General features: G+C 37.0%; 1 protein-coding gene and 1 long non-coding RNA gene across 3 annotated transcripts; one reads left to right on the top strand and one right to left on the bottom strand.

Moving 5' to 3' along the window:
• Window positions 1–1,893: 1,893 nt before the first annotated feature.
• LOC107974333 (uncharacterized) lies at window positions 1,894–8,622 on the bottom strand. The gene is made up of 3 exons (XR_001717010.3): window positions 8,390–8,622; window positions 4,721–4,855; window positions 1,894–2,255 (listed from the first exon to the last, which is right to left on the bottom strand). It is a non-coding gene; the product is annotated as an uncharacterized LOC107974333 (long non-coding RNA).
• Window positions 8,557–21,747, top strand: COMMD8 (COMM domain containing 8). 2 transcript variants are annotated; one of them, XM_001154216.6, is made up of 5 exons: window positions 8,557–8,760; window positions 12,042–12,197; window positions 15,908–16,060; window positions 19,403–19,558; window positions 20,956–21,747. In XM_001154216.6, the coding sequence occupies exons 1-5, from the start codon at window positions 8,695–8,697 to the stop codon at window positions 20,974–20,976; spliced, it is 552 nt and encodes a 183-aa protein (XP_001154216.4). In that variant the 5' UTR covers window positions 8,557–8,694; the 3' UTR covers window positions 20,977–21,747. The 2 variants fall into 2 exon arrangements, with proteins under 2 accessions (XP_001154216.4, XP_009446237.4); XM_009447962.5 differs by having other exon boundaries at window positions 8,628–8,760; window positions 15,908–16,054.
• The last annotated feature ends 796 nt before the right edge of the window (window positions 21,748–22,543 follow it).

The raw sequence follows: 22,543 nt of genomic DNA on the forward strand, positions 1-22,543 counted from the left end.
CTGCCTCGGCCTCCCAAAGTTCTGGAATTACAGGCGTGAGTCACTGAGCCTGGCCTTCATAGTTTATTAAAGCACTTCTTCTATTTCCGAATTCAACAAACACTTTTTGGGAGTCAGCTTTGTGCCAGACACTGTCTAGATACTCAAATGAATGTGGCATGGCCTCTGCATTTCAAGGAGCTCTCAGAAAAATGGGAAAGTCAGAATATGAAGAAACAGCACAATGCAATAAGGACTATAATAAATGTTTATTCAAAGAGTTATGAAAACACAGGTGAGACAGCAATTAAAGTTCTCTGGGGGTTGTGTCTGAATTCATTAGGCGAACTAGGTGTGCATGGAGAGAGTGGCAGGAAGAAGGAGGGGAGATTCTAGGCAAAGGAAACAGTAGGAACAAAAGTCCAGGATCAGAAAACCACCATTCTCTAAATGTTCTAAAGGCCTCCTTTGTTATTGCTGCTGCTGCTGTCGTGACAACATTTGGTCTAAGCCAGGTGATCTCTTGGTTAGTAAAAGGTTACATTTGCATTTTCCAGATCTTCATCTTTTCTATGAAGTTTTGTCCACATCACTGTATCTCAACACTGACCTATGTCAAAATTATCTGGGGAGTTTTGTAACAGCAATGACGGAACATTGGTGTTAGTAGTCAAAGAGACTCCGACAATATTTGTCTGCAGGGTATGACCTTTTCTTTCTTTCTTTTTTTTTTTTAAAGCTCCCCATGTGTCCACTACAAACAGGCATTAAGGATCATTTTGGGAGACATAGTGATAATTGCATTCCTATACAAATTTAGAAAACCTCGCTTGAGTAAACTTAGCCAACCTGTATTTTAAATGGGTAGACTTTATGGTATGTGAATTATAAAGCTATTTTAAAAGTACAAAACAAAAGTGTGACACATTTAAAGTTAAAAATCAATACTCAAAAATTCCCTGGGTTGACGAATGTGCTTCTTTGATTAAGAACCCCTGGCTGAAATCCTAACAGCTTACGGATGTGGTGGTTGTAAATACAGGGCTTAAAAGGGGTAGCAATTGGGAGGCAGAAGGTTTTACACGCACAGAACCTTCACCAGAAAGATTAATTGACAACCTGGTGTGCCATTAAAGAATGCCAGCCCCTGAGGATATAGCATGTATTACATCTTAGGTCCAAAATTGCAGCTTATTAAGTATTTCACTTTAACAGAGCGATTTCAGCTTTTAATGTATTGTTTTCTTTAGTGCTACACTGAAATAAATGTTATGGGCTCCCTCTATTGCTCTTCTTAAATCAAAGTATCTGTTTATTTTAAAGATCTCTTTAATGGAGATCTTAAGTGGCTCAAGCTACAAGATTATTTTTATCTACAAATAATGAAATAAAGAGGTGTTAACATTTCTGAGTTACATATAATGCCCTAAAAGAAAGACAAAGGCCTTCAGTTTATTAAGTTCATTGACCAGAATGAAATGAGACACTTATCAAACTGATTTCTAAGAACCAGTTTTTATAGGCAAACAAATCTGTCCAGGTTTATACAGACAAGATTAAACTCATCACCTTGCAAATCTTTGCCAATTCGTCATTCATAACTTCTTTTAATGCAATAGAGCCAATGCCAATGTAATATTCAAATATTTTCTATATGGTTACAAGACCGTAATTAAACTCCTTTGAACTTTAAGCCCCTTTCCTCTCAATAGTTTATGAACAGGAATAATTTTATGCAGGTTGCAATGCAAATAACTAATTACATATATATTGCAACACAACTAATTAAGGTGAACAAATTAGTCAACTTCAAGTCATAGGATAACCTGAAAAGCAGGTTTGAACTGAGGAAATAAATGTGAAAAGAAATACGGACCATTTTTTTAAATTAAAGGAATAAACATAAACTCTGAATAATGAACTAACATCTTTTCTTTATTCCTATAACATTTTGTTGGAAATTGTAATTACTGAAGATACAGTTGTCAGTTCATAGGTAGTAAAAGTACGTAACCCCAGAATTTGGGGAAAAACAAATATTTTTCGTCTGAAATTAACTAGTAAAACTCAACTCATAATGATGGGGACTAGTAATGCCCAGAGTAACCTTCTGGGACTGAAAGTTCTAGTATTTCCTGAATCTTGGTCAAGACTCCACATGAAGTAACTACAAAGGTATGGCATCTAGTAAAATGGAGAATCAAAGAAACATAGATTTTTTTTCTGCACAGTCAAGAGAAAAGCATGCTTTCTTCTTTCTTTCACTGGAAATATCCCTGGAATGAAAGAAGGTCATTAGGTCATGACAATTTAAAGAAAAAAATTAATTTAGGTCTATTCCATTTTCTTTCATTCAGTCTTACATTCACAGAGCCTCCTTATGATCTATAATTTGGTTGACTAAAAGAACTTGTGGATCAAAATACAGCATCCTACAGAAAAACAATTTCTACTCTGTGACATTGTGGTTTATCAATCAGTCTCTTGAGAGTTTGGTTACAATGAGTCAGTCTCTTTTGAATGAAATGACAAGCTCAAGTTTGGGGACCTAAAAAGCTGAAAAACAGACTCTTAATTCTGAATTAGTATATTCCAGAGGCTTACCTAAACAGCCAGCCAAGTTCACCTCCTTGACTTCTCTCAGACATAACTGCTATAATTACAAATTTTAATCTAAGCTGATTGTGGCAATAAAATGAAAAGGGATTGATTGGATTACTAGGCTCTCAGATTTTCCTCTTAATATAAATCTGAATCGATACATTTTTGAGGCAGATGCAAGACATTAGTTGGAGCCCAGTTTTATATTTTGCTAGTGGTTAAGTGCAAGCCATGAAGGATTTTGGCTCCTCATGAAAATGTGAAAGACAATTGTTTACAGTGTTTATATGAGGATTTCTTCTATGAGAAATTCTCTTTTATTTTTTAAAAGGCATGATTGTGGTAGAAACAACTATACATTTATTAAATTTCATTTCTTTCTGCACACACAGCTAAGTTATATTTCCAAAATTTCCTTAAAATTGCATGCTGCCATGAAATTGGTTTCCAGGTGATGAAATGCAGGTAGGAATGATACACATTATATCCAGGTCTGGCACATAAAAACTCCCTCCGTGATCCTTCATATTCTTCCTCTTTCATATGCAACCAATTCCAGAATAAAGAGAATTCTGAGGTCTTAGAGAATAGAAGAGCCACCTAAATGCCTGCACCGATATGCATCAGACTGTTAGGTAAACACACACACACACACACACACACACACACACACACACACAAAGACAAAGAAGATTATGTTAAACTTCTAAAATTCTGCAGTTTTATTGAACTAATTAACCATTAAACTAATTAACCAGCTGCCTAATACAGACATTGGAATAAGGAGTGAGAGGCTGCTGTAATATAACTAAAATATGTGGTTGCTTAGCGATTATCAGCAGGCTAGAACTCTAGGGATTCATATTATGCAGTGCCTAAGACAACTCAACAACTAGGAAGGCAAATCCCATTCCAAAGGAGGCTGCAGCTGTAGAGAATGGGGTAAAAAACAGATTATCATCAGTGTAATTGGATGTTGTTGGTGATGTTTAGCAAGATACTGGAGGAAGGCGCTGAGTTCAGGTAAGACCTGGGTTTGAAAGCAAAATTAAAGTGAATCATTAGAGTCAAAATTTATCATAGCTATCTTAAAATATTTAAGATTTTTAAATAAAAATTTGACTTAAAAATGCAGAAAAACTAAAAGAAGAAAATCAAAATCATCTATTATCTCCGAAATGAAAGAAAACCATTGCTAAAATTTTGTATATTCCTGTGTCTAGGAAATTGCACACTACACATGCACACACATACACACACACATGAACACACAGACACCCAGCACACCATGGATCACACAGAACAAATAGATTTGAAACATAACTCTTTTCCCAATAGTTATTGTGAGCAAGTTTATATTCTATTAAATATTCTTATATAAAATCACTTTTTTGTGGCTTCATTTTAAGTTATAATATCATTTATTAAGCCAATAACTTATTACTAGTTATTTGCTATTGTAAGCAATGTATAAATGAATATTCTTGGAGCCAAATTTTTTTTTTCTTATATATTTCTGGAACTGGAATTTCTTTTTTTTTTTTGAGATGAAGTTTCGCTCTTGTTGCCCAGGCTGGAGTGCAATGGTGCAATCTCGGCTCACCGCAACCACTGCCCCCCGGGTTCAAGGGATTCTCCTGCCTCAGCCTCCCAAGTAGCTGGGATTACACACATGTGCCACCATGCCCAGCTAATTTTGTATTTTTAGTAGAGATGGGGTTTCTCCACGTTGGTCAGGCTGGTCTCGAACTCCTGACCTCAGGTGATCCGCCCACCTCAGCCTCCCAAAGTGCTGGGATTACAGGCGTGAGCCACCACACCCGGCCTGGAACTGGAATTTCTAAGTCAAAGAGTATGTACATGTAGAAAACTTTATAAATGCAATCAAAACCCTCTAGAAAAATTGCCAATGGCGATGTATAGGAATGCCTATTTTTAAAATGTATACTATTATTTTATAATTTTGTCTTTTAATTTTTACCATTGAGATCAAAACCCAAGACTACAGGCCCGTGGATGCAAATTAGGAGTCATTTACTATAATGCTTATATTAGTTGGGATCAGACTGAGGGATATTGACATGAAGCCCGCCATAAAAAAGGCTTAAATAAGGGGGAAGTAGGGTAGTATTTCACGTACATGTCCATGTAGGTAGTCCTGAGCTAATGTGGCATCAGGCAAGGGTTCAACAATGTCAGGTACCTTAATTCCATCCTTTTGCCGCTTTGTACTTGGTCCATGACCTCCCTGTCCAAAAACAGCATCATTTGAGTTCTAGGAAGCAAGATGGAAGCAGAAACAAAGAAGAAAAAGGCAAATGGTACATTTGGGTTCTCCTTAAATAAAAGGTACCGAGAAGTGCTACATAATACTTCCATTTTCATCCTATTGGCCAGCACTTGGACACCACCCACCCCAGATGAAAGGGAGGCTGGGATATGTACATTATTTTATTTGAGCTTCAGGACAACTTTATTAAATATGTGGTAGTTTTATCCCTATATTCAGTAGAAGGAACTTAGGTATGAGAGTTTATCCAACTTGTCCAAGGTTATGTGGTTAGTAAGTGGTGGAGACATAACTGGAATCCAAGTCTGTCTGACTCTAGACCCTGTACACTTAATCACCACACCATTGCACCTCAAAAAGACTTACACCAACAAAGAAGCTATAGTCTATGGCTCTGTCTCTTGTTCAGGGCATAAAACTTCATGCTGGCTTGGATGACAGATGCTTTACTATCTCTTTTAGTCTGCATTTCACTTCCACAAGCATCTCTTTCTCTTACACAAGCATCCAATCCACCATCAACTTCTATAGGTCTTAGTTCCAAAATATATTTTGACTCTTTCCATTTGTATCTAGTTCCTGCTACCACCATCTATCACTAAGCCCCTGGAATTCTACAGTCTGGGGGTGGAAACTAGGCCATATTAACTCTAATCTCTATATTAGTTAGAATAAGTCTGGAGTAGTCTCCAAATTGGTTCCCCTTCTTTTGCTCTTGCACTCTAAGATCTGTTTTGCATAGCATAACTATTTTCCAGTTTCCATGGTATAAGCATTTAAAAATGTAAACCACATTATGTCAATTCACTGGTCCAAATCCATGCCCACATCTCTGGTATCTTCTTTACCAAATCCATGCCCACATCTCTGGCATCTTCAAGGCCTGTCCAGCCACACAGGCCTTGGGTCATTATGCTGAATAAGGCAGGCTTTCTCTTGCCTCAGGGCTTCTGCATTCTGCTCACAACTATTTTTCCCTAGATGTTGCCTTCATGTCTTTTCAGCCTTTATGCCTTAGTATAAATGCCATTTGTTAGCTAGGTGCTTTTTGACCAATCTAAGGTATATTTCTACCATCCCTTTCTATTACATGACTGTTTTATTTTCCTAAAGATACTTCTCAGTATATTTCACCATCTTAATTGTCTATTTGTTCATTATCTAAGCACTCCTTCTCCCCTGAAACCAGAAGGTAAATTATTGTCCACTGCTTGCATTCCTAGAGTCATTAGAGCATCTAATCAATTGTAGATGTTTAATCAACAATTGTTAAAGAATGAGTGAATGAGTGAATTTCCCAAAGCATGGCGTGCAAAACTCTTTCCTCCTTCCACCTCAAAACAAAAAATCTCAAGGAAACTAACTTCAGAAAAAGAGCACCAAATTATTTCACAAATAGCAAGCTTGAATTCCAGTTTAAGCTCAGCAAGGGCACACACTGTGGTTTACCTAAGATCTTTGTACACCTCTCCCATCTGTTAGCAATGACCTACATCACCTATACAGCACTATATAGCTGGCTAGTTGGGTTTCAGATGCAGATCACATCTCTAAGGCAGTGACAGTTCACTAGGAGGGTAACTTTCTGGAACCCACTAGACTTTGGCTAGATAACAGTAGAGCAAAGAAGTCCACATAGAAGGGAATATAATACAATTTTCTATGTGCCAGGCCAGACTTCATTTCAAGAACTTCACATATATCAACTTACAACCACCCTGTAAATCCTAGGCTGTCATTATAACCAATTATACAATTTACAGGGTTGTTGTAAGGAATGAGAAACACAGAGAAGTGAAAATAGCTTGCCCAGATTACATAGTCATTTGCAGAGCCAGGGTTTGAACTTATGAAGTTTAGCTCCAGAGTTCATGCATTTAAAGATTGCTATAGTACAAATAAGATTTGGGAGATGGAGACCAGAATATACCTCGTAGAGATGGAACTACAAGAGACAGACATATGTTTTGAAAACCTCTTGGATTACACACATAAGAACATCCTCTTACTCATCAAACGGCAAATATTAAGCGCTGTCTCTCTTGCAAGTTGTTAACTATTTTGGAAACCATATTTGTTGCAGGCTAAATTTTGTCCCCTCCAAATTCAAGAGTAAAGATCAAATTCTTCTTAGTACTCAGTGTTGCTTGAAAGATGAGTTAGGACCTAATTCTCTGTCCTCTGACTAAACCTTGGGCCCTGCTAGGTGTGTCATTTTACCTTATTTAGTCATGTTACGTGGCCTTAGGTAAGCCATATCATTTCAGTTCCTCAGCAGGGGTAGTCAAGCATGCAAACTGAGATCACCGTTTCTGGCCTCAGACCAGTGATTTTGTAACTACTATCTATGTGACCTTACAAAATACATTACTTCAAGTTCATTTCCTCACCTGTAATACCCACTGTACAAGGTTGTAGCAGGAATTAGTAAGATAAAAATATATGAAGGGTTTGACATATAGTAGATGCTTGAAAGTATTTTTCTCCCAATTATTATAATACATAAAATTTAAGTTTTTTTCTCAAAATAGACCTTACCCATCATTAGATTTACAGAAAGACTCAGGTGAAGTAGTTTTCCAGACTTCTCATTTTAACTATTACTAAGGGAGCGCCTATTCACAAAGTATCTTAAGACAATTACATTTAAGATAGGGCAATGAGTGTTGTGCATCTATCTGCATTAAGAACTAGAAAGTGGTAAATAAGTGAGGGACAGCTAAAATACCATGAAAACTCACGGCAGAAAGAAATTGACTTCACCTTTTAGAGTTGAGGCACACAGAGAAAGGACGTAGGAGGTAAACCTAGAATGCTGCTAATGAGTAGTTTTTCTCTGCGTAGCCCACAGATTGAATACTTTCTCTTCTGCTTCACCATTTTGCACCACTTTTATTATTAAATTTATAAATTAGATTGTAATTCCTGTTTCTAGTCTACTAGTTATTATCCGCTTTTGCAGGACATGCTCATTTTACCACCACTGAATTCCTCAGCACCTGATTAAAGTAACAGCTGTAATAAGAAATAACAGAAAGGATATTTGGACTTTGAGCTTAGTCCAACATTAATAGCATGGCTCTTGAGTCTGATTGATTTTGTTTAACTTCAGACTGGGCCTCTTACTTAGGTCAGTGATTTTTAGCGTTGCCAGATAAAACACAGGACACCAGTTAAATTTGAATTTCAGATGGACAAATAATTTTCAGTATAAATATATCCCATACAATATTTAGGGGATACTTACAACAAAATATTATTGTTTATCTGAAATTTCACTTTTAACTGGACGCTTGGAATTTTTATTTGCTAAATCCGACAACCCTAGTGACTTCTCTAATCATGTTTGCTTTCTGCAAATAGGGCTGAAAATAGTACCTTCTCCCTAGGATGATCTATATACAGAACGTTGCTCATGGCAAAACCTTAATTTACCTTGCAAATCACGATACTTTAGTAGAGACTTATGTTAAAACTCTGGGACAATGACCATGCCCAGGCACCCAAAAAGATGGTTACCTTTATTCGACGGTTTTCTAAAGAGCACAGAGAAAGTTCAATAGAACCCTAAACAAAGGTACAAACTGCGTTGAAAGATACGTAAATGTGCCTTTAATAGCACAAGGGTATCTTAGCCACATCACTGCAAACTGCAGTCTCCCTGGTTACGGGGAAAGCGGTAGTTCGGTCTCTGCGCAAGCGCACAGGGACTTCTTGGGTCCACGCCCCGCCCCTCCCCGCCGGAGAGAGTCACGTGGGCGAGTCGTAGCTTTAGATAAGCGGCCAGCCTTGACACGTGACCCAAGCCCCAGCTTCGCGCAGGGATGGAGCCGGAAGAGGGGACGCCCTTGTGGCGGCTGCAGAAGCTGCCGGCCGAGCTGGGCCCGCAGGTGAGGGCGGGTACCGGGGGAAGCGGCGCGGGGCCTGGGCTTCGCGACAGCCCGGCGTGCGGATCAGGCCGGGTGCGACCCAGACGCCTTCGCAAGCTCCCTAGGGAAGGGAGGAGGAAGGGGCGTGATTTCGGGTGGTTGGTCCCCGCCTTCCCAGGGGAGCCTAGGAGGACAGCTTGGGGCGCCACCCCCAGCCTAGAGGTGCAGCTCCGGGGGCTTTGCGCGCAGAAGCGCCCACACCAGACTGGGCTTTGAAAGCTTAAGTCGGTGTTTGCTGCCTCTTCGTATACGTTTTCTTAATTCATTCAACACATAACCTCCCAAAGGCTCCCTACCTACCGGACAGCAGGTACAGAGCTAGGTGCTGGAATACAATGTGACAAAGACCGAAGCGGACCCTGCCCCCCTCCCTTGAGGGTGGTTGGAAGGAAGCGAAATAACTGGGCGAGTTACTTTCGTTAGGGTCGTCCCAAGAGGTGATGTACCCATTGACTTCCAGTCTATAAAAGAACCTGGCTTGTAAGAATCTGGAAAAAGCAACCACATTCATTTGTTCAGCCAGTTTTTCATTGAAGTCTACCATACATTGAGCGCCCCGATGGGATGAGGTAAATGGTGAGTGAGACACAGCCTGTGCCCTGGTGGAGCATCTTTTTTATAAGTCTCAATTTTGGCTTCCTGTTTCCTCTATTCCATTTATACTGGAGAAAGTGTGGAGGAGACAGAAAGGAATGAACTTACCTCCTGCCAGGGTCAAGAAAAAAAAACACCTAATTCTTTTCTTTGTTTTTGCAAGTGAGGAACCTGAAATGTCAGCAGAAATTTTGGCTAACTTGCCCAGGATTGCCCATCCAGTTAGTGGCAGAGCTGGAACTTATGCTCAGATCTATTGATTCTGAGTGTTTTATTGGCTTTTGGCTCTCCTTGTCTTCACTCTACCCATTTAGATAAGGCCCATAACCTTTACTACCATATATGTTGATGACTTCTAAATCTTTAGGTCCAGCCAAAAATTTCTTCCTCTATGGTTCAAGAATGCCAGGTAAAAAACAAAACAAAACCCCAAACCAAAATCTCTTCCCTGAGTGTCAGGCTTCTGCCACAGGTACCTCAAATTCAGTATGCCCTTGCCTCAGCTCTTCTTTCCCCCTGGACCTACTCCTCCCGTAGCCTCATTTTCGGTTTGTGGCACCACCACTTTCACCCAGCCCCTCTCAACCTGACGTTCTAGGTTTCATCCATGGCCTCCCCTTTTCACATCTCTTCTACCTCTTTACTGCCTCCATTTTGAGTGTCCTCAACAATTTAAGCCCCTTAATCTTTAACTCCTTAACTGAAAATTGAGGCACCTGGGCTCACCCTCTCTCTTCTCTTACATCTTCCAACCTGTTAGCAAATATATGGAAAAATAATGCAAATGTGTGAATAGGTTGCTTCCCGGTTTAGCACAGAGTGAAGTCTAGGCTCTTTTGCTTTGTACACAAGGCCCTTTTTGATTTGGCTCCACCCACCTCTCCAGCCTTGTCTCCTGTCACCCCCTAGGCACCCCCCAAAATAACTTGCTTGTGTCTAGAAATGCACTTCTTCTCTCCTGTTTGCTTGGCCAACTACTCATCCTTTTAAGATGGACTTTTCCTTGCTTCCTCTCTGTGCTCCTTCGTACCTTGTATATATTTTTATTATGTCCCCATCATTCTAAATTACATGTATTTGTATGTTTGCCTTTTTCGAATGGACTAAAGCTCTGTTATGGTAGGGCCTTATTTATTCTCAGTTTCCTCATTTGTAAAATAGAAATAATAACAATGGTTACTTCAGAGTTGTAGTGAGGATCAGTCCAGAGTGTGGTACCTAGTTAGGGCTCCATAACGGTAGCTATTATAGTTTCTTTGCCATTCAATAAAGTCATTTCCATGACCTTTGTCGTTAAATAAGGTCATTTCCATGACCTTATTTAATAACTGGGATGAAGTGTTCATTACATATTTGTGAATGAATAACAAACATATTCCAAAAAAGATAATGCTTTTATTTTTCAGTTTGAGTTCTGGGTTTTTCTTTAGCATGGGGACAGTATAGGATAAGGTGTAGAGAATTTTGAATGGATTCAAAATTGAGTATGTTGATTTATGGTAAATAAAAATTCAGTTTGTATAGTATATTAGCCACCATTTGGAAGCAGTTGCTTGTGTTCTGGCATGTGTGGTGTTAGAGGGAAGGAGTTATTAGTTAAAATGGGGTGGAATATGATTATTTCCAAGTTATTTGGTTCAAATACTCCTCTTGTAAGATACAAATAACTTCGAGAAAGATAACCTTATTAAATGTTAAGTGCTTAGAATAGTACTGGCATTGTGTTATCTCAGTTAATAGATGTTGAAGGCATGAATTGGAGGAGGAGGAGTAGTGATAATAATTAGAATGGTAACGAGGGCTAGCAATGTCTACATGTCTTTGTACATGCCAGGAAGATGCCAAGTGATTTGCACGTATTCTTATTCCATCCTTACAGCAAGATTAAGAGAATAGATGATATCCTCATTTAACACTTGAGGAAACAGACTCAGAACATTTAAATAAAACTTGAAAATACTGAAACTGGGATTTGAACTGGATAGTTTTATTCCAAAATCCGTAGTCTTAATCACTATGCTCAGTTATACATGTGTTAAGCTTTCCGTTGCTGATATTAAGATACTAATAGGATAGAAAGGAAAGTAAAAAAAGGGAAAAAGTACTGGAGACTTTCTGGGAATACAGCAAAAGTAACTGCTGAGCTGGGTGCGGTGGTGCTCGTCTGCAGTCCTAGCTACTTGGGAGGCTGAGATGGGAAAATTGCTTGAGTTCAGGAGTTCAAGGCCAGCCTGGACAACATAGTGAGACCCTCAAAAGAAAAAAAAGTATGTTGTGAAAATGGAGGGAAAGCAAAATGAAGCTTATAGGCCTACAGTAAGAGACTTTGATATAAGTCCTACCCTTTTGTTTGGTCATTGCTGTAAATATGATATCTTTTATATGTATCTTCCTTTTAGTTTTTTCATTAGGTAATTTTTATAACAAGATTATTTTAGCTTCTGAAGGTCAACATAATAATAGAAAGTCTAGGATTTTTATGAGTTCTAATTTTTAATTAGAATAATCTTAAAAGTGGTTTATACATTTTAACTTAAGCTGGTCTTGCAGATAACATGAACATCTCCCAACATTTGTTTGTTAAGAGGAAGATAAATTTGTTTCATCATTTTACTTATAAGTACATTTATTTCCTTTTTTCTTGCTAGCTTCTTCACAAAATAATTGATGGCATTTGTGGTCGAGCTTATCCTGTGTACCAAGATTATCACACTGTTTGGGAATCAGAAGAATGGATGCACGTTTTAGAAGATATTGCCAAATTTTTCAAAGCCATAGTTGGTAAAAACTTACCTGATGAAGAGGTAACTTCTCTGCACATTTCTATAACTTACAATAAATAATGCTCAGGTTTCTCTGAGTTTTTTAGAGCAATGTATAATACAAGGGCTATCATCAGTAACAACAAATACCTTATAATTGTGAATGGAAAAATCTGTGGAAGTCCTAGGTTTTTGCAGTTTTGTTTTTGGTTGTTTTTACTCTTTTGTGAAACATTTAAAACATACAGAAGAAAACAAGAAATTATATAACTGACACCTGCATTCACATTACCAGTTAAACAGGTGTTAACATTTTGCAATGTGTGTGTTTGTTTCAGAAATAAAGCATTACAAAGATAACCTAAATTCCCTTATCCCCCTCCTGGATATCCCACTCTTAACTAGAGATCACCACTCTTGAAGGTGGTGTTCATGTTTTGTATTATATATTGTATGTATGTTTGAATCTTTTAGTATATTGAAATTATTTGGGGTGTGTAAGTGTATAACTTGTAATAAAATGTAACATTTGTCTGCACTTGTAAATTGTTTTAAATGCAGCATTGTGTTTTACATTGATAAACATGGATCTAGTTAGTGTATTTTAACTCCTTGTAGTATTTGATGATAGGAATTAAATAGGATTTATTTATCTCCCTACTGACTAATGAATAGTCATTGCTTCTTTCATTATTACAAGTAGTGCTGCTATAAATGTTCTTTTCATGTCTCCTTGTTCACACTCACACCAGCTTTTCTGGGGTAGATATCTTGAAGTGAAATTGCATGGTCGGCCGGGCGCGGTGGCTCACGCCTGTAATCCCAGCACTTTGGGAGGCCGAGGCGGACGGATCACGACGTCAGGAGATCGAGACCACGGTGAAACCCCGTCTCTACTAAAAATACAAAAAGTTAGCCAGGCGTAGTGGCGGGCGCCTGTAGTCCCAGCTACTCGGGAGGCTGAGGCAGGAGAATGGCGTGAACCTGGGAGGCGGAGCTTGCAGTGAGCCGAGATCGCGCCACTGCACTCCAGCCTGGGTGACAGAGCGAGACTTCGTCTCAAAAAAAAAAAAAAAAAAGAAATTGCATGGTCATAGGATATCCTTCTTCCACTGAATTGCTTTTGCATCTTTGTCAAAAATTATTTGAGCTTGTGTAGGTTGCTCACTTTTCTAAAAATTAAGTTATGTATGTTTGTCATTGATTTGGATGATATTCTGGATATAAGCTCATTGTTAGAAATATGTATTTTAAATATCTTCTATTATGTGCTTGCCTTTTTACTCTCTTAATGGTATCTTTTGGTGAAACAAGTTATGAAATTTAACAAATCTACTTTGTCAATATTTCTTTTGCTAGCTAATACTATTAATGTTTTGTTTCAGAAATATTTGTGCTGAAGACATGAAGATTCTTGGATGTATTCTTGTAGAAGCTTGATTGTTTTAGCTCTCACATTATGTTACTGATGCATTTTGAATTAATATTTGTGTATGGAGTGGAGGTCAAGTTCACAATTTTCTACATTAATATCTAGTTGACCATTTATTGAAATGACCATCCTTGCCCCACAATATTGCTGTGCTGCCTTTATTGTAAATCAAGTGGCCCTATATTTGTGCCTCTGTATCTCAACTCTTCAATGTATTCCATTAGTCTACTTTTGTATATTTGCCAATGCTATACTGCTTTAATTACTGTAGAATTAAAGCTAAATTAAATTATGTCTTCATATCTGGTAATAGAAGACCTTCATTCTCATGCTTCTTCAGGAGTGCCTTGGCTATTATATTTTCGGATAACCCTCTAGAATCAACTTTTCAGTTTTAACCTACAAACCTGCTGGAATTTTGATAGAGATCATTTATGGGGAGAATTGACATCTTAACAACATTTAGCTTTCCAAAGTTAAGAACATGGGATAGCCCTCTATTTATTTAGATTAGCTTTAGTTTGTCTCTCTCGTATTTTGTAGTTTTCAGTGTCGAGCTCTTGCAAATATTTTTATTTCTGAGTCAATGATGTTTTTGATCTTTAATTTTTCAGTAGTTTTTTGCTAGTATGTACAGTTGATTTTTATATACCTTGTGTCCCACAGCCTTTCTAAATTTGTTTACTGTGTCTAATTGTATACAGATTTTTTTGGGGGAGATTGTATATAATAATTTTCTTTTTCAACTTTAACATCTTTCATTTATTTTTCTTACCTTAGTGCATTGGCTAACACCAGTAGTCAGTGTTTCTTTTAAAAAAGCAGTCATAGTAGATATATGTCTATTCCTAACCTTAGGGAGAAAGTGTTTACTATTTCACCATTTAGTATGTTAGCTCTGTAATTTTATAGATATCCATTATCAGACTAAAGAAGCATCCTACAATTCTAACTTTGCTGAGAATTTTTACCATGAATGGATATTGAATTTTATGAAACGCTTTTCCCTGAATTTATTATTGTTTCTTCTCTATTTTGTTCATGTGATTTTTGAATGTTAAACTAAGGCTGCACTGCCAAAATAAACCCCACTTGATCGTGATGTATTATCTTTTTTTTATATATCTCTTGATTTGGATTGCCAATATTTTGTTTAGGATTTTTACATCTATATTTGAGTGATCTTGGCCTAGGTGTTTTTTTTTCTTTTCCTCCCTATAATACTCTTGTCAAGGTGTTAAGTTTTATTCTGGCCTCATGGAATGAATTGGGAAGGATTTTTTTCCTGTTCTCAGGAAGAATAAGTGAGATTGACTTTATTTATTTAGTGTTGTGCTACTTAATTTTCACACATTCAGAAATTTTTTGGTTACCTTTTCTCATTAGTCATAACTTCATTACCCAGTAATAAAAATATAAACAGTATTATTTAAGTTCTTTGAGATCTGTCGTGGTTTGCCAAATGGCTCAGAATATGGTACGTTATGGTGAATGTTCCATATACATTTGAAAATAATGTGTACAGTTGTCAGGTGTAGTATTCTATATATTGCTAAGGTTAGGTAGAATGCAGTTTTTCAATTCTTCTATATCCTCATTGATTTTTTTTCGTTTCTTTGTGTCAGCTATTGAGAGTTGTATTAATACCTCTAATTGTGAATGTGGATTTATTCATTTCTTTTAGTATTGCCAAATTTTGCTGCTTTATATATTTTGAAGCTATGGTGTTAGGTGCAGAGGGATTTATGATTGTTGTGTCTTTCTGTTGAATTGCCCTTTTACTGTCGTTCTCTATTTCTTGTAATGCTTCTTGCCTAAGGGCTACATTGTCTGATATATTAATACAAGTTGAGTATCCCTTATTTGAAATGCATGGAACCAGAAGTGTTTTGGATTTCGGATTTTTTTGACTTTGCAATATTTGCATTATACTCACCAGTGCAGCATCCCTACTCAAAAAATCTGAAATCTCAACTATTCAAATGAGTACTTCCTTTGAGCATCCTATCAGTGAGTAGAACTTTTCCTGTTTTGGGATTTGAGATACTCACCCTGCGTGGCGGTATCAGCTTTGGTGTTTTCCAGGTGTATTCATTTCCATGCTGCTGCTTCCATCAGTCCTTTTTCTTTACTGTATATTTTGCAGAAATTTGTTAAAACCTATTTTCTGGTTATTCATTCTCATCTTACTCTTTTTTATAGTTACAGAAGTATTTCTCTTTTTCTTTTACTGTTGCTTTAAAAGTGTGCAAAAGGAGAGTGGAATTGTGTTTTTACATTTTAAACAGAAAGCCCCTTTTGCCTGTTTTTATTTTTATAGATATTTCAGCAGTTGAATCAGTTGAATTCACTTCATCAAGAAACTATCATGAAATGCGTGAAAAGTAGGAAAGATGAAATCAAACAGGCTCTGTCAAGAGAAATAGTTGCTATTTCCTCTGCACAGCTACAGGATTTTGATTGGCAGGTAAAGGTAAGAGTCTATGAGTATGTGTATTTTTTATTTCATTTTTTGGATATAGAGAAATATCTTTATAATATCATATATATAAAATGTGTTATTTTGGGAATGTATTATCCCAAAGAAATATCAAAGATAGTTTAAATTACATCTTGAATTAACTTGGGCATAAGTACACTACAAACATCTAAGCCATGTATAATAACATTATATTGATAATAAATATAGTTAGATCTGTAAATTATTAAATGACATAAGTGATGGGGCAGCATATAGTCAACATATACATATATATATATATATATAATTTATTTATTTTTTGAGACAGAGTCGTGCTCTGTCATCTAGGCTGGAGCGCAATGGTGCGATCTCAGCTTACTGCAACTTCTGCCTCCCGGGTTCAAGCAATTCTTCTGCCTCAGCCTCCTGAGTAGCTGGGACTACAGGCACGTGCCCCCATGCCCGGCTAATTTTTGTATCTTTGGTGGAGATTTGGGGTTTTGCCATTTTGGCTAGGCTGGTCTCAAATCCTGGCCTCAAGTGATCTGCCCGCCTCCACCCGCCAGAGTGCTGGGATTACAGGCGTGAGCCATCCCACTTGGTCAATATATATTTTTGACCACAACTTTCTAGACTTTATAGCTTTCTTAAGACTGGTAAATGTGATTCTACCTCTAGGAGGAAAACCTATAAGATATTATTAAAACATTAGTTTTTAATACATTTTGAGAGTCACTATCAGTAGAGTTCATAAAGAAGAATTTCAGACCAACTTTTTGTCCTTATAAGATACCTAGACCAGTAGATGAAGAGGAAATAAATACATTGTGTTTCTTGATGTTAGCATGACCCTGGATAAAGTGCCTTACATTGTGTATGTGGATTAAGTAGAGAAAAATGTGGGAAGATAACAGGTGGGTTCATAATTGGATAAATAACCAAGCAAAGACAGATGAATTTATATTAGTTAAAAAGTCTCTGTGGCTCTGGTCTTGGCCCAGTCAGTTTCAACATTTTTATGAATATTATGCTTATCAGATCTGAAGGTGATACAAAACTAGAGCTATAACAAGTGTATAATGTGACACAAAGTTCAAAATTATGTCACAGCCAATTACAATCAGTGACCAAATGAAGCAAAATAAATTAATCAGGCAACCTAAACAGAGGATTTTTAATTTAAATATTTAAATTTTATAAATTTAATTTCAATTTCAGAATTTATATTTTTATAAATATAAAAGATAAAGGAGACCAGGCACGGTGGCTCACGCCTGTAATCCCAGCGCTTTGGGAAGCCAAGGCAGGTGGATCACTTGAGGCCAGGAGTTCGAGACTGGCCTGGCCAACATGGCAAAACTGCAACTCTACTGAAAAAATATGAATATTAGCTGGGTGTTGTGGTGTGTGCCTGTAGTCCCAGCTACTTGGGAGGCTGAGGCACGAGAATTGCTTGAACCCAGGAGGTGTAGCTTGCAGTGAACCAGGATCATCGTGCCACTTCACTCCAGCCTGGGCACCAGAGCATAACTCTGTCTCAGAAAAAAATAAATAAATAAAGGATAAGAGAGATGTTAATAGTAGCATATATGAGAAATGTTTAGTTATTTTGGTTTATCAAAGTATAGCTTCATTTGTGTTGATTCAGGCCCATATTTTGTTGGTAGAAATGTAGTTCTGTTTTTTTTTTTTTTTTTTTTGAGATGGAGTTTCGCTCTTGTTGCCCAGGCTGGAGTGCAATGGCACGATCTCTGCTCACCGCAACCCCACCTCCCGGGTTCAAGTGATTCTCCTGCCTCAGCCTCCTGAGTAGCTGGGATTACAGGCATGTGCCACCACGCCTGGCTAATTTTGTATTTTTAGTAGAGATGGGGTTTTGCCATGTCGGTCATGCTGGTCTAGAACTCCCGACCTCAGGTGATCCGCCCACCTCAGCCTCCCAAAGTGCTGGGATTACAGGCGTGAGCCACTGTGCCTGACAGAATTGCAGTTCTTCAAGCAAGAGATGGTGCTAGTACATTCTGTTTCCAGTGATAATATCTTCTTAGTGTATTATCTGTTTAGTTTTGGCTGCCAAACTTAAGAGATATTTAAGCAAATTGGACTCCAACTAGAAAAGAATGACCAAAAACTTAAAATCGTGGTGTGTGAAATTGCTTTGAAACACTGAGACCATGTACCTGGAAAAGATTAAACCTAGTAGAAACATGACACTTACCTTTAAAAGGCTAAAATTCATAGATGGGGAAATATATAAATGCTTTGTGGCTCCAGAGACTAGGTGAAGGACTAACGTATATTATTTGCAATAAGATACGTTTCAATTCAACCTGGGGAAGAACTTTTTAACAAGTATGAATATCTGGAAATGATTGTAACCGCTTCTCGAGGTAGCACATGCATCATCATTGGTGGTATTCAAGCATAGGGTGAAAAACTATTTATTGGAAATATTGAGGAGGAGAATTATGCATAAGATAGTTAACCTGAAGCTGATACTTCCAGATCTGAGATATTATGGGTCCTGTTTTTGGGTGAGAGAATGGAGGAGCTATGTCAAGATTTGATTCTATAGTGTATGTACCACAAGGGAGATCCTTTGAGGTCATTAGGGAAGATGTCCCTTATCATTGCATAAGTAATTTTTTTGCAAGTGGCAGCATTCTAAACAAAGATTCAGTTTTTGTGGATTTTTCTGGCTCAGATTCTAGAAAAATTGAGTTTCCCTATGCTGTCTGCCAAGGAAGCTACAGTGCTCATTTCGAGAAGTATTAGTATTATAAATATTTGGTTCTTCCAATTCCCCTAGGATATATTCCAGAGAAAGAAATTAAGAAGTGAGGTAAATGTACAGAGTGTTTCTGTTGAGTGGCTCTAATTGAAGATGGTATCTTGATAACATATTTATCAATATTGTGATAGATAGATGGCTGACCATGAATTAAGCATCTTAATTTCTGAGAGTTTACCAGTATTTTTGGTCTCACTTATCTTTGTACATGAACTTTCATCTTCTTGGTGCCTTCAGTCTTCTTTAAGAATTCTCTGTTTCTTGTACATTAGACCCATTCAGTACTTCCCAGGCATGACTCTGATCTAGACACCTGCTTCTGCCACAAGATTGCTGACTGGTTGTCTTACTTTCCTACCGATTTCCTCTCCTTTATTCACTCTCCTTTCTCTTTCTGTTCTTCAAATATGCTTTAGCATGGACTTAATTTATTTCTTTCACCTTTCTCTATACTCAACAGCAAACAGTACTTTAAAAAAATGTACTGCTAACTAACCTCTGATGTATACTCAATATAGTTCTTTTTACTATTTATTAATTGCTATTTTTCTGATTTTAAACAGCTTGCACTTTCCAGTGACAAGATTGCTGCATTACGAATGCCACTTTTAAGCCTGCATCTAGATGTAAAAGAAAATGGTGAAGTAAAACCTTATTCTATTGAAATGAGTAGAGAGGAGCTGCAGAATCTAATACAGTCCTTGGAAGCAGCGAATAAGGTATTTGCTATAATTTTGTCATATGATTTGAATGTTTAAGGTTTTTGGGTTTTTTTTTGTTTGCGTTGGAGTCTCACTCTGTCACCCAGGCTGGAGGGGCAACGGCGCGAACTCGGCTCACTGCAACCTCCGCCTCCCGAGTTCAAGTGATTCTCGTGCCTGAGCCTCCAGACTAGCTGAGATTACAGATGCCTGCCACCAGGCCTGGCTAATTTTTGTATTTTTAGTAGAGATGGGGTTTTACCATGTTGGCCAGGCTGGCCTCAAACTCTTGACCTCAAGTGATCTACTCGCCTTGGCCTCCCAAAGTGCTGGGATTACAGGCATGGGCCACTGCACCCAGCCAAATGTTTTAAGTTTTGATTGATACTCCTAGACTCATAGTTCACTTTTAGTGTTTTTTCTCCAGATGTTTTATGTTAATTAAGCACAGAAAATACTTTGTTAATATGTTCTGAGCTCTAGTTTTAGATATTAATTATAACTTGTAATGTTCAATTACTTAGTTTTGAACATAATGTACTAAGTAATTTTTGAAAGAATAATAGTGCTATTCTAACAGCTGAATTTCTTTTGCTGCAATGCTCGTTAATGATAAAAATAACATTTTTACCTTAGAATAATAAAATTGATTCTGAAGAGTTTTTATGATTAAAAAAATTACGATCCTAAAAAAAGTGGCTTTATTAACTGGACTAATAATAGAAAATTGCTTTTATGATCCTCTAACTATGGAAGACAGAATATGACTTGTAGTTATTATGACAAAATCAGGTTGAGGCAAGACAGAACTAATGAATGTCCAAAAACTTCACATTTACAATGGAGTGGCTAAATAACAATAACTGCTCCTAGTGTTTAATAAATGAGAAAAATAATATTTAAACAGTGGAAACTGTTGTGAGGAGGAATAAAAATAATTGTCTTTGTATATGTATGTTTCTTCGTTATTGCTCAGCATTTTCTCTAGTGATCTCATCTCAGTGATTAAGTCTCAGTGATTCTTACAACCTCTATTGCCCTACTATTTAATCTTCTTGATCCTCCTTTTTAAAAACTCTGATAAACTTCAGCTTCTCTCCACACTCTGCATTTGCTCAAACAATGTAGTGCTTTGATTACCGGTCCACATGCCTATTAACCAAACGAGCAGCTCAGGCTTGGTTGGATGGCTGGGGCTAAATGTGTGAAGGGTGCATGTGATAGAGCCCGATATAAATGGTAACAGATTCTGAACCGTAGATTCCAGCAGGCATATGTCATCAGTTACTGTGCATTGTACTTGCTTGTTATGAGTTCTCCATGCCCTTTTTCAGAGACTTCAAAGCATTTAATATGGAATATATCAGCATCAGTCTTGTATAACCTGATACTTTCTCTTCAATTTGTGTTTTAAGGTGGTCCTGCAGTTGAAATAACTGGAAATGATGAATACCAGTCCTATCAGATTTTATTGCTCCAACTTATATGGCAGAGTGAATACTGCGTGTTCAGAAACCTTGTGATGTCTTGACTGTTGCACCAGGCTGAGAAAGCAGCAATATTGATATTATAAAGATAAAAATTTATCAACATTCCTTAACAGGAAATTACATGGTTGAGAGGAAATGCATAAAATGAAAGATGAAAAATCTATAGTAGCAGTTTATATTTTCATGATTGTTTTGCCTCATTTATTAAATATTTGAGAAATCTTTGGAGATACATAGTTTTATTGAAAGCTAAAAATAGGTTCTAAAGTAATGTAAAAATATAAAGCACAAATATACTTGAATATTGCTTAAAGAATTGTGTGAATAGCAACATATATTATGGATATATACTTTGTGATATTTTTAAAAAATAACTTTTTCAAAGAATGTATAAGCTGCATATATAACTCAGGAGATCCCATGTCTTTCTCATATTTCAGAGGAAAGATTATAAAATATAAAATTTCTTAGAGAACACCTCTTTGTCAGAGATAAACAAGAACAAATACTCTAAACTTATGTGAACAATTTTGAGTTTATGAATTCTAGAAACTAAAATCAAGAATACAGAAAAATGAAAATAACATTTTACTTCTGCGCTTCTATGTTTGGGAAACATTGCTCTGATAAAAAATAGCTGTCATGCAGTGTGTATATTCAAATATGAGATAAGACTATGTACACGTCCACTTTTGTTAATAAACTCAATATTGAATACTTTTGGATGTTAAATTCATTGGAAAAACAAACCATTTGTAACCTCAGTTAACTTTAACAACAAGCATTCTGAGCAAATGAAAAGTGTCTTGTTTTATTTTTATATATTGCTTTATTTTAAATGACTCCAAATAACTCAGTAGTTATACGTAATTATATGTAACTCAATAATACATAATTAATAGGTGCTTGCTATTTGCAAGCCATATGGCTTATTAGAGCATCAGACTATTCTTTGAGGCATCCGGAGCAATTATTACTATTCTCATCATACAGATGAGGATAGGCTTAGAGTGTTTTCTGAGTGTGATCTAAGCAGTGCTACTCAAAATGTGTCTGCAGAGAAGTGCTTGTCTGTGAACTGTTTGTTAAAGGTCAGTGATTCAATAAGGAGCTTGGGCCAGAAAGTATATCAGTATACTGCTGTCTTCATCGAGAAATTTTGGTTTTAAAAAAATTATCAGCTGAAGGAAATAGTGTGCTTAGTGTGGTAGTTAATTTACCTTCTTGTGCAAGTTATTTGTTATGATGGGCCAGTGATGGTTTGTAGAACAGCACTTCGAGTAGCACTCATTGTGAAGTCTCTTCTAAATTTCAGCTTTCCATGCAGTATCTCCTTTACAAGGAAAACGTCTTGCTATAGTTAGTCTCTCTCTCACCACTTGGTAACACTCCATTAGCACATTCAGCAGCTTTATCGAAATTGAATCAGTATACTAAATACTGTGCATATTAAAGTGTGCAATGTGATATTTTGACATATACATATTTACATCCATGAAAGCATCACCACAAA

The sequence above is a fragment of the Pan troglodytes genome, chromosome 3 (genome assembly GCF_028858775.2).
Source record: "Pan troglodytes isolate AG18354 chromosome 3, NHGRI_mPanTro3-v2.0_pri, whole genome shotgun sequence".
Taxonomy (NCBI): domain Eukaryota; kingdom Metazoa; phylum Chordata; class Mammalia; order Primates; family Hominidae; genus Pan; species Pan troglodytes.

Bases quoted from the DNA above. Each gene is read 5' to 3' on its own strand.
- COMMD8 (XM_001154216.6), top strand. From the start codon at position 8,695: ATGGAGCCGGAAGAGGGGACGCCCTTGTGGCGGCTGCAGAAGCTGCCG. The intron at 12,198-15,907 runs GTAACTTCTCTG...TTATTTTTATAG, and splicing joins AAAACTTACCTGATGAAGAG to ATATTTCAGCAGTTGAATCA. The intron at 16,061-19,402 runs GTAAGAGTCTAT...GATTTTAAACAG, and splicing joins ATTTTGATTGGCAGGTAAAG to CTTGCACTTTCCAGTGACAA.